The sequence below is a fragment of the Acanthaster planci genome, linkage group LG08, assembly GCF_054643075.1.
Source record: "Acanthaster planci isolate LZ-2023a linkage group LG08, COTS_SCS, whole genome shotgun sequence".
Taxonomy (NCBI): domain Eukaryota; kingdom Metazoa; phylum Echinodermata; class Asteroidea; order Valvatida; family Acanthasteridae; genus Acanthaster; species Acanthaster planci.
Genome location: NC_141784.1, coordinates 6091962 through 6106666, shown reverse-complemented (window position 1 = coordinate 6106666; position 14705 = coordinate 6091962). Strand labels below are relative to the sequence as shown.

The 14705-nt window shown below is 39.3% G+C and overlaps 1 protein-coding gene across 2 annotated transcripts in view; it reads right to left on the bottom strand.

Annotated features, from left to right (window-relative positions):
• Positions 1–419: 419 nt before the first annotated feature.
• The window catches only part of LOC110990459 (NADPH oxidase 5-like), a 28117-nt gene continuing 13831 nt past the window's right edge, over positions 420–14705 (bottom strand). For both annotated transcript variants that reach the window (XM_087140366.1, XM_087140367.1), the window contains exons 4-14: positions 10720–10930; positions 9193–9392; positions 8671–8874; positions 7844–8034; positions 7438–7632; positions 6696–6828; positions 5792–6339; positions 5372–5557; positions 4858–5070; positions 3991–4251; positions 420–3448 (exon numbers count right to left, since the gene is read on the bottom strand). In XM_087140366.1, coding sequence (XP_086996492.1) covers positions 3317–3448; positions 3991–4251; positions 4858–5070; positions 5372–5557; positions 5792–6339; positions 6696–6828; positions 7438–7632; positions 7844–8034; positions 8671–8874; positions 9193–9392; positions 10720–10930 — 2474 coding nt within the window. In that variant the 3' untranslated portion in view covers positions 420–3316. The remainder of the gene's footprint in view (positions 3449–3990; positions 4252–4857; positions 5071–5371; positions 5558–5791; positions 6340–6695; positions 6829–7437; positions 7633–7843; positions 8035–8670; positions 8875–9192; positions 9393–10719; positions 10931–14705) is intronic.

The following is a 14705-nucleotide window of genomic DNA, read 5'->3' as shown; positions in this document are numbered from 1 at the left end:
AGAGGGCCTCTACATTCCAAAGTGAGGACTTCGTGTGGCTGCTGGTAAACGTTGATGGCTCGCAGTAGACATAAACACGTGACTGTGTGTTGATGATTGAAATGCGATAGGGTGCATGGTTGCCTATGAGGCCAAACAGCTTAGGTAAAGGTGCATCCAAAACAAAGGGCATATTTTTCGGGAGGGGTAATTTATTATGTAATTATAAAGTTTTTCTGAATGGAAAGGTTAATATCTGAGTTTTTCCTCCTTTGAGAAGAAAGGCAAATGACCTTGCACAAATACGTAACCTTTCTCTTGTCATATTCCAAAGACAAATTTATTCTTGCCTCCTTAGGGGTATCTCCCCTCCCCCGAGTTGGCTTGGAATGACTTCACGATAAAATCCAATTTGTTATTTCTATTTAATAATACAAATCAGCCGCACTATAACCTAACTTAATTGGGATCATTTTCAGTAGTTGTTGATTTGCAGATGCTATTAAGCTGCAGGGGCGGGACCCCACCCCGAGAATCATAGCAATTTTCACAAGTAAAAGAAAGAATGCAATGTTTTAATTCAAATTAGGTTAATCGAACGTGAAACATAATGTTTAATAACTTGATTGCTTTCTGTAATACGTAGGAGAAAAAGGTTTTGACAAGCCACTCCCTCTAGTCTGTGGAATTTTATCTTTATTACCCAAAATCTTCGCGAGGGGTTTAATGTACCCCGAGGTAGGCCCACAGGCTCGACAGGTTGCGAGAGTTTTAGTTTGGTACAAGTTTATCAACTATCGCGTATCGCTATGTTTACGTAACGAAGCCCGTTAGTGCAAATATACATTTTATTGCGAAATAACGCAATAATATTGCAAAATAATGCAATACATTTGTGCAATAACGCAAAACGTTTGCGAAATAATGCAGTAAGTTTGCGAAAAACCGCAGCAGTTTTGGTAATCCGAACTGCTGCGTCTGCTCCAGTATGAAAAGAGCAATATCAACCATCAATGACTTGTTCTTTCTCCTGGGCAATCCCTAATAGGTTAAACTTCGTTTTAGGGTCCCTTAGGAAGATACCAAGATTTGCTGTCAAAAACCACAGTATGCGCTCATAACTCAAACCAGCAGAGAAGTAGAAGGTTACGAGTTTTGCGTAATGTCACACTTAGCTTTCCTCGAATACTGTTTCGCGGGAAATCACCCCACCACTCAGTGTCCAAAGAATCGGTGTGTCATTTGCAAAGGTATGGCGTTATTTGGAAAAATTATTGAATTGGAACTACTGCATTTTGGGGCTTAAAACTGGCCTTTCATAATTTAGTTTGCCAACTACGAACTCGAAAATAAACCGATCGTTGAAATCAGCCAGCTGACAGCTGCTGTGATTTCATTACCCCAGTAAGAATGCAATCATAGTCAAAATTTACAATGCTGTACTATTACAAAAGGCTTTGTTACATTTTTCATAAGACAGGCATTCTGAATTCATCGATGAACCAAAAATAGAATGATGTGAAATCCACTGGTTTGCTTTCTTTAAAACACTATCAATGAAGTTCGATAGAAGTTCAATGTCCTCAAAACAAAATGATTGTGTTGTCTTGATCTACATAGCCTAATTTTAAGCTTAACACTTTTATAAGTACAAGTCTAAGACCATCAGCTTTTTCCTCGGCATCTTCACCGTAATGTAGCCAACCTGACAAAAACTACTGAGGCTACATTATAGTGAAAGGCTGATGCAATACTAATATACAATAAACAGGTAAGCTGTCTTAAGCTGACTTTAGATAAACAGGAAAAATAATCACTTTGCATAAAACATCACTACTTTTGTATACGGAATGAAATATGAACTGAAGAACTCAAAATTGTAAAAGCTATATCTCATCATGCGTCGATCTTAAAAATGAACTTTGCATACCGCAAAATCCCCATGGAATTGATTTAACCACTCTATCTTAGCTGTAATACTAGCTTGCTTCCACAGGCAATGGAAACCAAACACTTTTCTAAACCTTGTCCTGTCGGCTTTAAAGGTGTTGTGCAACAAAGCAAAGTGACAAAGCAACGACGGACCCAGAACCAAATTTTCGGAAGATAAAGCTTGTTTTTGAAGGAGGTAAAACTTGTGCAAAGATTTTAATTGTACTTGATTTTAACTTTTCTCGTCTTTCTGAGGGATAAGGCTACATTGTGAGGACTTTTTCACGCTTTTCGAAGGGATTACATACACTACACAAATTTGCCTTCTGTTGTTTTTCATGTGGTGGGGCGGCCGATCGTTCAGGGGTGGCGGTCTGTCCGCCACTTAAGGAGGATTTAAAACCGAATCAAGGCGGGAAAAAGAAAGGGAGAGCGGCGACAGACGGACGGCGACGTGAATATCAACTGGAGCCTCACGCTTTTGCATGTAAGATTGACCGGCTCGATACTTATTACTGAATCGTAGTGACTGGAAATAAGTTAAGCCAAGTGGAGCCATCTTAAATGAGGTGGACAGCCTATGCATATGTAGAAGGTACGCAATACAGGATTCGGATCAGCTGTTTGTGGCTGTCTTGTTAGTTCAGGGCGACATGTCCAACGGCACGAGGCAGGCAGACAACGTTTGTCCGCGGTCGCATGGTGGCGCTATGTCGCCTGAACGGGACTGCCTGGACCTTTTACCTTACATCTACTTTTAAGTTAAGAGAAGCGTAAGGGCATCAATTGTATAACAAAGTCGTGCCCAAAAGAGTATACAATATATCCACTTCTGGCCAACAAACGTCTAGGAAACATTTTGTCACGTGCAGGGCCCACCCAAAGGCACGCAATTCAAAGGTAGCATTAAAATGAGCGTGATAATTATTAATATTTACTACTGAAGTCTTTTCGGTAATGAAACCGAAAGGATTTCTCAAAATTGCCAAAGGCGCTGTGGTTACATGTTTTTGTGTTGGGAGAAAAACCCCAGAGGAATATTCTAGGACAGCCCAGGCAATCAGGTAGGAACTGAAAACCCAATGGAAAAATCCCCAGCTTACTGCAGCCTTGCTGCGAACTTTCACAAACAGAGCGTGTTGAGCCACGTGTATTGGTAATTTTTAACAGTTTTTTTCTATCCAAAACTGACATACCACAAGGTTCAAGATTCAGCTCGATCAAGTAGTTACAAGCCTGAAATATTTAATCCATGCATCTGTAAAAAGTGAGTGGAAGACAAAAAATATGAAATATCTCCCCCGTACCCCATCGGCCAACGCCTTTGACCCCATCAGCACAAAGCCTTTCAGTGTTCTGTTACTAGGTTACCTTAATTTCTTGGAAAATAAATACACTGTGAGCTCTAAAAGTTCTCTTTATGAAATATGAAGCCGAACTTCTGGCATTGTTTATTGATGACGTTTCCCAAGGCCAGCGAACCGCAGAAGAACACCGACACTCTTCCCTTATCCTCGTCCTTAATCTTCTTGAAGAGCTGCAATAAAACAACAAAACATACTCGGATTTCTGTCCACTTTCAACTCAATCATTTACTACGACATCTAAAATGGTAAACGAAGGTTTTTCCCGTGCAAGAATAAAGACAAGTTAACTGTAAATCGACTTAAAAAGGGTATTTAATTCTGGTCACTTTTGTTCAAAGTCTGTGATATAACTCGTAAATTTTTTATTTCATATGGGAATATTACACACACAAATATTACATCCTACTTTATTTTCAACCCAACGCAATTAAGCCTGAATTACCTCAGCCCAAAACATTCCCAAGCAAGTCGATATAAAGTTATAAAAGTGCAAAACCAGCAAAAAAAATGTGTGAACGTGCATGTACATGCAAATCCCCTGCAAGGAAGTATGTACAGTGGCAAATAACAAGGTAATAACAAAGTTTCATTTCGTTTCGAAGGCACCATTTTAGTCTTGAAAGAAAAACACAAACACTTCATTTTTGCGTCTTTCGTTTCGGAAAGATAGTAATTGATACCCTTTTTGTTCCAATTTTGTTGATTTTTTCACCTTATTCCAGTTGGGTCTTCCTGCCTGCAGCTTAGTTCGTAGTCCAGTCAACAAGTCCCTGTTTTCCTGCTCATGGACCAAGTCTAGCGCCATCTGGAGGCCAAAATTCTTCATGTCAAAGCGCTGGATGCCTGTCATGAATAGATGGATATCCAAGAACCGATCCAACGAGTACTGACTCTGCCCCTGCTCCAGATTCAACAGCATGTCTACGAACCACTCAAAGGCCGTGTGGTTTCGATTCAACCAAATAAAATCCACCTGCAACAAGTAACTTGCGTTAGAAATGATGCAAAACAAAATACTCCTTAGTGTAATCAAAAGCATTTGCTAACGATGTGGTATAAACTATGCATGCTATACCACCACAATAAGTACCTCGGTCCTCTGATTTAGGCCACTAACAAGAACGTGCATTCATTCTACATGATTGTCGATTCAGCTGTTCGATTTTGTAAGTAGGTCATCAAATTGCAGGCTGATTTTCTGTCAGTTCCTCGCTCCTTTGCCGGTATATTTTACCTTTTCTGAGTATGGGGTACAGACCAGTCCACCCGTTGTCTCTGCCTGCTTTTATTTCTGTACCACCCTTTTCAGGCTTTAATCAGAAGACGGCTAGTTTGAATCGTGCTTACTAAATCAATTTTATCCATTGAACACTATAGAATGGGAAAGTACCTGAATTTTGGGGGATGATTAGAGTTTTTCTAATAAAGATTAATTTTCATAGGGCCATAATCTTTTCCAATAAGCTGGAATTACCTAGTGCTGCACATAAAATAGTAATAAGTTTCGTTCCCACACAAGAGTCATAAAAAGTGCGGGTCTCCTCACTTTCGATTCAAGATGGCCGACTTGTGCTCCTACCTTCTTGACCCTAAGAGCCCGTTTCTCTCGCTCTTCGTCCACCCAGGTATGTTGACAGTTAGGGCAAGTCGTGACAATACTCCGATGTCTGCACATGATAGACTGCATGATGGAAGCAAACGGAGTGACACCGATACCAGCCCCGATCAACACAGCGTGCTCAGACTCAAAGACGCTGGTGCTTGGTGTTCCGTAAGGACCTTGAATGTGTACCTAAAAGCGGCAAGCAAACTATGACTTGATTTAAGTACATATACTGACTAAAGACATACTTGGAATTTCTATGAAATTCACGGCAAATGCCCTCATTCCAATTAACGCTCGTCTCCCACATTTGTATTTTGCTCCGTAAAAGTGTTCTTTTCGAATAAGATTTGCAATTTAGGGATTGCTAAACAAACGGAAACACACACCACTGAGAACTATTCGGGGCCGAAGAAATGCGTGGGATATTACTCGAAAAACACAGACGATAGGCCCTACCCACATTTCCATAATTTCCTTTCCCACTTACTTGTATCTTGTTCTTGGTATTCATATCGAGTAGGACCTGTGGTCTGAGGCTATCTTTGGAGACTTGTCCAATTGAAGTCAGACTGGTTTGTTTCACCAAGTCATTTTCCTGACGTACAGCATGTTCCCTTTTTGATATTTCTTCACCTGACGTTTCCACTTCAGGAATGGCCGCGTTATCCTCACTCTAAATATCAAATTAATTATTGTATGAAAATAAAACTTCTTGACACAAAAAAGACCTTTTCCTATCCATCAGTCAAAAGTTTAAAAGGTTTCGTAAAAAGGTTACTCCGGTAACAAAATTCGCCGAACTAAATTGGACTAATTCTCCAGGGGATACGTTATATACGACACAAATACATCAGTACTCGTGCACTAGCCTGCTGATAAAAATACAGTTTAAATTTTCAACTCTGACCTCTTTTCCAGTTTCTTCAGCTACTTTTCTAACATCTGCCGACTGGTCTTCATGTCCTCGGTCTTCCTTAATCTCGCTTAATTCTACTAACCCCTCATCAACCTCTGGAATCCTGCGAGGGCGCGAGGTCTTCTTCCATTGTACAACGGTTTGAGGATCCACATCAGCCTTGAAGCTAACTCTGCGGACTTTCATGAAAGATGGCGGTTCTACCTCGTCGGAACTCGTGGGGGAGTCGTCGGTAGCGATCCTAACAACCGTGTCGTCAACCTCCACCGCACGAGGCCCTTTGGGATCATCTGACAGCGATGTAGAGTTGGAAGATTTGCAGTCGTCTTGCGGTGATATCTCGAAGCCATTGTTGACATGCTGACCGGCATCAGACGGACGGTTTCTGCCATGGGTGGATAGCGAACCACCAGGTCGAAGACGAAGGGAAGATTTGACTCGCTTGGACTTCTTTTTTGTGTTGGACTGCATGTCATCGAAGAAACGGTAGAGACGCTTGGTCCAGTTACCAGCAGACCGAATATGAAGAGACAGAATGCCTATCAAAAATGATAACATCTCAGATTTTATTATAAGGAGTCCTCGAGTAACTAATTATGATATTTTTATAGTGACAAATATAAACTCTGTAAAAACAGATGCACATTTCGTCAAATGAAATTGATCCGGACCTCGTCAATTTTGTTTCAACCTGATCGGACTTCTTCTTTTCATATTAGTCGTTTCCATTACATCCATGACGTCGATCTATTTTATTCTCTTTACATTTAATTGTATACTTCATCCTATCCGATACTGGAGACTTGATTTCCTTCTCATCAGTTTGTTTAAACTCGGCACAATGTTTCAATTCAATTCCATTTGCAGAACTACTACGATGGATGTCGCTACTGACCTGCCTGTTCCGGAGCACTGCTAATGGTAAACGGGTGCCATTCGTTCATTGCTATTTCAGGAATCTTGATAAAAACGTAGTCCCCTGCTTTGTACTTGAAGTGACGCGGCTTGGTCATGACCAAATGTGTCACCTGAAAAGAAAAGACACGGTACATTCCAAATCAAACTGTATGAAATCAATGCATGTCTTCTTGAGCTAAAATGTGATTTAATCAGGTTAGATTTAACACGAGGATAATTACACGAGGTTGAACAACACGAGCCTCCAAATCTTGTGACATTTAGAGGGACATGTGGACTAGTGATAAGGGTTTGTGGCTCCCTGTGGTGGCTCCTAACCACGGCGTTGGGGTTAGCATCAAGCCGCTGCTGAGCAAGTTGACCCTCAGCAAGTCAAGTTACCCCTTTGTACCTCTCTCCATCCATAAGGAAGAATATCTGTGAGGGTAGGTATAGTGTAAAGCCGTCTTCCGCCTGATACGGCAGTATTGGCCATATAGTCCCAAGGAAGCTGGGATGGGTTTAGTCAGAACTTTTCAGATGCTGTGAGCCCAATATAACAGTAACATAACAGTATATCCTGGAGGATATACTGTTATTTTGAGCCCGTGGTATCATTTCCAAATAGGGTAGTATTTTAAGGACGCATACCTAGCTACGTACATTGCAAAGAGTTACACATACAATGACAATGACAGTCAAGATAAATAACAGACGAGTCTACACACATAGATACTCACTCCCGAGGGTAGCAGGTTTGCCTCCTTGATATACGTCTTCCCATGGCGAAGGCGCCGGATGATTTGAAGGTTACTGAACTTCTCAAGAAGAAAGAGGATGAGAGGGCCAACAAACCACGCCCAGAACACTGGACCGTGTAAGATTAGCAGGAACCAGAAGAGAAAGTAGCAGATCTTGTGAGTCCAGTAGAAAATCTGTTTAATATGGACACGAAATATGGCCAAAATATGAACACTGTGGAGTCATTGTAACGTCTGATAGACTTCCTAGTATGAAATAGTACGAAGGATAACAAACCAGTTGAGGTAAGATAATTACAACGTGTCATTTGAGGATACGTTAGGTGGTGCTTGTGATGAGTGTCGATGGACTCTGTCGTATTACATGCACAGGAGCTAGACCTACCTCAAAATGGCCCGACCGCCTGACGTAGCTCAGTGACCCCAAGATGAGAATCAAGAAGACAATGTCTAGGATCCATCCTGTGATGAAGGCACTTCCAACAAGCTTGCCCACTCGGAGCCCGACTGGTAGGAGGGTAGGGTTGGTGAATAACAGTTCGACTGCCGTGAAGTTCTTGTATGTCTCTAAGATCACTGTCGTAGAAACAATACAACATTGGTCGTGAAAGCTTTTCATGTGAACGATTTGGGGAGCATAACTGAGATATGTGTGCATGTAAATTGAATGCAATGGCCAATAAGAACCAACTATTCCGTATAGCACTCTGTCAGAGATTACACTAAAGCTAGCTATCGATAGATCATATAATACTGAGAATACAGCAATTACAACCATTATTCTGCCTCAAATTGATTTTTATAGAAGTATTTTTCGTCGATAAACTCTGACATAAGCACGGAAAACAAACATTTTTTTTTACCTTAGGATTAGACATCAGTTGCTCGTTCGACTAGAAAAGTTGATTGTTGTGAGCTGCTTACTGTCATGTTCACTTGGAACGTTAATGCAAGACACGATCTCCATGATAATAATCTGGCTATATCTGCACGCATTCTGCACATCAAGATATTTACTCATGGTAGTTGATGAGGAAGCATATTATCAACTGAATCCTACTAACGACGCATCGTGCTAGATTTGTCGTGGCAGGAGCCATACTACAAAGTGTTGAACATCTTCATAACCTTAAGGCTAGAAGTGTACCGGCAAACCTGGTTCACAGTTCTAAAATGCACCAGTGTACTTCAAATCAAACCATCAGTACTCACATGCATTGCCAACATGACCCAAGGTGTGTGTGAGTGCTAGGATTGCAGCTAGGTACCCGATAAATTTGTGAAACATAATGTTGTCGTCAAAGGGTAGGATTTGCATCAGCAAGGTCGACGACCTCAGAAAACTCAAAGTTTTACGAAGCATCATGAGGACGATAATGGCGCAGTTGAAGTTCAAAGCCTGACCACAACCACGAGCTAAATGAAGATGTTAAAGAAAAAAAAGTAAAAATACAAATCCCGAACAGCTGGTTCACGTAAATAATTACTCCAAAACGCCAGCCACTGTTTACAAGTGTTGTTCACACTTGAAAACCTTACGACTATATATTTCAAAGAGCATCATACTATTATGTTGCCTTCGATTCCATAAATACTGGAAAATATTCAAAACTGAAATCAAGGACCACACCTTTGTATGTTAATAAATCAGTGTCACCGAAAATCGTATGCCTTGTTAATAACCAGGTAGAAAGATCAAAGAAAAAGAAGGACTGTCAAACGTTCACATCTTACCAATCAGAAAACACCAGTTAGAATCCGGGTTAAATGAATGGCGGTAGGCAGCCTCTGCAAAGAGGACACCAGTCACGACGATTATGATCAGAAGTAGTGCGATTCGTTGGATATTATTCTGCAAGTAGTTCACCCGTAACCAGGGTATACCTCTGCAACCTCGTCTCTTGGGTCGAGAGTCTTTAAGCCAAGCTGCTGCACTATATCAGAGTATACAAAAATAAAATAAAAATGTCATGTTTCACGACAATGCAATAATATGCATCTATTTATTTATTTATTCTGGCAAAAAGACAATTTATAATAACAGTCACGGTACAAAACACAAAAAATGAAGAATAGACAGAAGCTAAGGATAGCCAAAGAACGCTGTAATAAACAGCTTATTTCCATTGGGGTCCTCACAAAAAAACATTTATACAATACTAAAAAATATTAAAAAGTACACTGGTGGTTTTGACATAGATTTTTTGAAAATGTGTAAGATTTTGAAAAATAACCCACAATTTTAAAATTTAAATTGTAAAATTCGTATTTTGATGCTGGTATATTTTGGCTGCTTTTTTAACATTTCGGAGAGTATTACAACTTTTTACTTCATTGGGAAGCGAATTCCAAAAGTGTACTCCAGTGTAGAAGTGGTGCCATGTCATGAAAAATTTTATACACCTTATTCAATTTCAACTGTATTAGCCGATCATTTACATTTAAAAACCCAACCTATTGTCCAATATGAGATCTAGGACTTAGGCTTAGAATAAAACGGACAATCTTACTTTGAGTTATTTGCAACCATCTTTTTTCAGTTCAGTAGACAGTGCAGAAAATCAGGATGAGCAACAATAATCAAAATAACATGCTATGAGAGCACAACATAATAATTTAGGAGATCGCTCATTTAAACAACTTGCATATCTATATAAAAACTCATCCTTGCACTAGCCTTTTTGAATTGGCAACATTCTCACAATTTAAACTTTGATCTAGTGTAATACCCGAGTAACTTTCAAAATTTGAGAAGCTACTAATTTTCCCATCACAAATCACTTCGAATTTGTCAACTCTGCTGAGTTTCTGTTTAGATCCAAATAGAATAGTCTCAGTTTTACGGACGTGCGAAGATAGTTTATTATAAATCAGCCATTGTCTGCATGATTCCAGCATGTCATCAGCATACAACAAAAGATTACCTAAAAGACTACCCTGGGGAATACCACGTCATTTTCATTGGTTGAGAAACAACTTCGAACAATTTGTTGTCTTTTTGAGAGATAAGATTGAAACCAATCAACTAAATTGAAACGAACACCCGTGGCTTGTAATTTTCTGCATAAAATAAAATGATCCACTGTATCAAAAGCCTTTTGTAAATCCAGCAACACCGTATCAGTATAATTTTCTTTGGCAATCTGAGAACAAATGTAGTCAGTGAGTATCTGTAGAATATGAACTTCTAACCCCGACTGAAAGTCGGGGATGCTCTGTGTGTACGGCTAATAAATACGTCGAAAAAACCTTTAATCTTACCCGATTGAGAAATTTTCCAGCAGATCTGGGTACCGCTTAAGTGCTGTCATGAACTCATCAAATGAGATGGAGCCATCGCTGTTTTGGTCTGCAGTGTTAAACAGCGTTTCCGTTAGATGATCTACTTTCCCATCACTGAGTTGCAACGAACTCTCCTCCACTCCCGTCTTCAACAGAGCTCGCAGCTCGTTTTTCTCGATGGTTCCATTTTCTAGGAGACACAACAAGAATCCATGTCTTCATTTCTTGCTATCTGTGTTTCATACCAGCATTGTACTCTTGGCATTTAATAGTCATTGTATGGAGTTGAAGCTTCGAAAGTTCCCTTGTTACATGCAGTAGTTCGGAAGCTCAGAGCAGGGAACAGACGAGGGCTGGGCAAATACATTCCACCCTGTTTGGGGCACTTTTTCTTAAATAAATGGTAACATTTCTCGGTTGGGTAAAACGATATGTTGAACAACATTGGCTGAGTGAAGATTTCATTTCGTTGGTCAACTGTTTTACTTGGTATTTATTTTACGGGTTAAGAAAACTACTATCGCTTTAAGGAAATGAACGCTTTTCTTAAGTTGTTGGGAACTCTTACGTGATAGATGTTGCATTTTGCTCATCGAGAATGCGTTTCATATTATTACTCATATCGGCTCGTCGTACTACACGTTGGATATGTCGGGGGGGGATTTGCTGAAAGAGGGAAAGCGTTAAAGCTGTGTGGCACAATCTTGGGTAAGAAAACAGTTTTCGTAACTCTTACATAAATTAAGTTATGATAAACTTTAATACTACTTAAGAATAATCATGACACGGAATCGTGTTTCTCAATATTGCCCCTGCCTGTGCACATTTGTGCCTGCCTTCTTTGAGAGGTACATTTACTCTCAAACAGGCATTCACAGGAAAGCCCTACTTTGAGTGTCCCGGGGATATCTTGACCTTCAAGTATTTAAGAGCTTAATCATCATGTAAATGTGCACAAAGACTACCACCGTTTCTGGTAGATTAGAACGAAGTTTGTGCGAATTTTGTGTACATGATTGAATTAGGGCACCTGCATTTTTCCCCATTAAAACTGACAATTACTAGTGGAAAAACGTGAATTGAATGACATTTGTTGGTAAAATAGGATACGTTTAATGATATTCAGGAATAGCTTCATATGTATGAGAACTTATGGCTCACTGACGTGAAAATCAATGATGCATTATATTACATGTAACTTTGCTTTTATTGGTTCGGTCTCTAAATAGTGTAATTAATCATTTTATTTAAATCATATCGCGTCGAGTCAGTAGGGGATCCCTGAGATAAAGCACAAAAGTTCAACCATAACATAAACATGTAAAAGTCAACAAAGTTCAAAATGTATAAAATATTACAATACACTTGACTTTTTTCTTTCTGTTGCAAGAGAGTGAAGTCATCAATACTGGTACTTTTCAGATGCGCTAGACAGGCTTTGCCTTTATATTCTCATCATCTCTAATAATCGTTTTAAAATCAGCCCACAAATGAAAGTTATGTATTTATGTTTTCCACAACAGCATTATTGGCAAATTTAGATTTAGATATCCTTCAAATGAAAGGCTGGATTATTTTTCAGTATTCCTTGGGAAAAAAACATAGTATTCTTGTTACTTTCTCTTCAATTGTAATATCTAATACAACTCGAAACTCATTGGAAATGATCATAATACATTATTTGTTTGACGTGTTTTACTTAAAGTAAGCCAGTATGGCTGCAAGTGATCTAAACAAAAGTTAAAGTAATTGTACAGTTTTTTCAACCTTCAACAGGTCAGAGTTTCAAGATGTTTTAATTTTACTGTTTGATTAAGTTTGTAATAAAACAAACAATGAGCGCAAGGAGGGCTTGAAAGAATCCATTTACTCAACCAAATGCCCCAAAATGAAGCAGTGTAGTGCCTAACACCAGGATCTTCTTAAAATCCAACAGTTGCGAAACAAGTACCCAACACATTGTCTAATAATATCCAGTTTTTGGTTGAGGGCTTACTAACGACCGATTGTTTATATTTACCCAGCTGATAGTTCATTTAAAAGTGTTCAAATGTTCAGTTCTAATCTTAATCCAATTTCTAAGTGAAAAAGGCTTGCCCATCTTGGTTGGGTAGTTTTTTACTCAAACGATGTGGTAGTTTACGACTGTGCCAACCTTGGGTAAAACGTTGAGCAAAATTGTGTCATTATGTCTTGCAGTGTGCGTATGCAGTCACGTATTTAATGCAGACCTTTAAGGCCAACTATGGAATGTCTCAGTACCATTCTGTCGGTCTTTTAAATTGGGCAAAATGTTGCCAGTTTGATTTTGAAAAAAATCAGCTGTCGTTTCCTTTTATTGTGCTTAATCTAAAAGTCGACCTTTGGCAGAATTAAAAAACACTAAAACCTAAATTTTAAACGACGAGATCGCATTACAGCTGTAACTTCTAGTTCACTCACTAAGTTAGTGCTCAAGTTCATGCCAAAATTGAAAGCAGTGTGTAATGAAGTAGTGGATTCTGATAGATAAATTAATTTTGGATTTTTGCCCGGCCTGACGTGTATTTGAACAATGTATACTCAGTGTTTCCCCCCGAAGGCTTATGAAGGATCACAAGCGTACTCGGGTGGGACTCGAGGCCACGACCTCCTGCATGCAGTGTATACAGTATTAAAATACACGTTGGGCAAAAATCCAAATTAATTTACATCTCCCCGGCGTAAGTCTATCTTTGAAATAGTTATTCTGATAGATAGTCACAGGTTGGCACAGTCTTTTTTCCTTCGTCCTCCACTTTTTGTGAAGTGGGTTCAAATCCCACCGAGTTCCACGTGTGGATCAGGCTTTGAGTCCTAACCTGACTCTGTAAAGAGAATCATCAATAGCGTAGGCAATGAATGCAAAGGAATGGCTATTTTAGAGGTAAAATCAGGACATTCAAAAGCAGTTAATAGCCTGCAAATGCTAAATAGGGAGATTCAAAGAGATCATATGATTTCCAACCAAATGATAAAAATACATGTAGATGTTGAAAGCATTGAAGACTATGTTACAGACTTAATGTACTTCATCTTGCCAGCTTCTTCACATCTTCCTTGCGCAACTAAACGAAACCAAACTTTTATTTCGTTAAAGGGTAAAAAAGCCTGGTAAGGCTTTTTTTTTCTTTGTCTTTCTTTCTCTAAGTGAGTTTACCCTGGCCTCTGAGATAAACAATGGCGTATCTCGGTGGCGGGGGGGGGGCGTATACACGTATTTGTGACAATTTTTGAAAGCCTTAAGACTAGGAACAAATGGAAAGGTTTTGACAGGTAGAAAAATTCGGATAATCATTTTAGGGGCCAACATATCCACTTCCCCATTCCATGACAAACAATTGTTAAGCCGCTGGGGTTATGAATCTGCGCTTCAAAGGAGCCATTTATGTCATTCAATTTGAGAAATGGACATTAAGACTGCATTGTGCTGATTTAGAATCCTAGTTGTTGTTGATCATGCTGGTAAAAATAACACAACCCATGAATTTGCAATTTACCAATCATAAAACACCGTTCTTCCTACGATATTGAATGTGCTTAATAACATGCTGAACAAACGGTTTTAAACTCATTAATCGATGTACATGTAAACGGAGCCATGATGGCAAAGGGTCATGCATGATAGCCTTTAATGCAATATTCACAACCCACAATGCAAAACCAGAAGCGTTATTTATTCATCATCTACCACGTGTCCAAAACAAAACGCAATCCAAAAGTAGCAGATTTTTTTTCCAAAACAAGGTACATAAATTGCTGGTTTGGGGATGGATCTCATACACAACACTTCTGAGCTTTTTAATTTGCGTTTTTGGGACACTCTAAAACAGGGTTCCAACGATTTTATTGAGTCCTGGCATTAGCAATAAAATTAAACTGTCGGTTTAGTCTGTAAACTTTATTCAGCGATTTATGTTTCCGTTTTCATGATCTGATAATGGAAT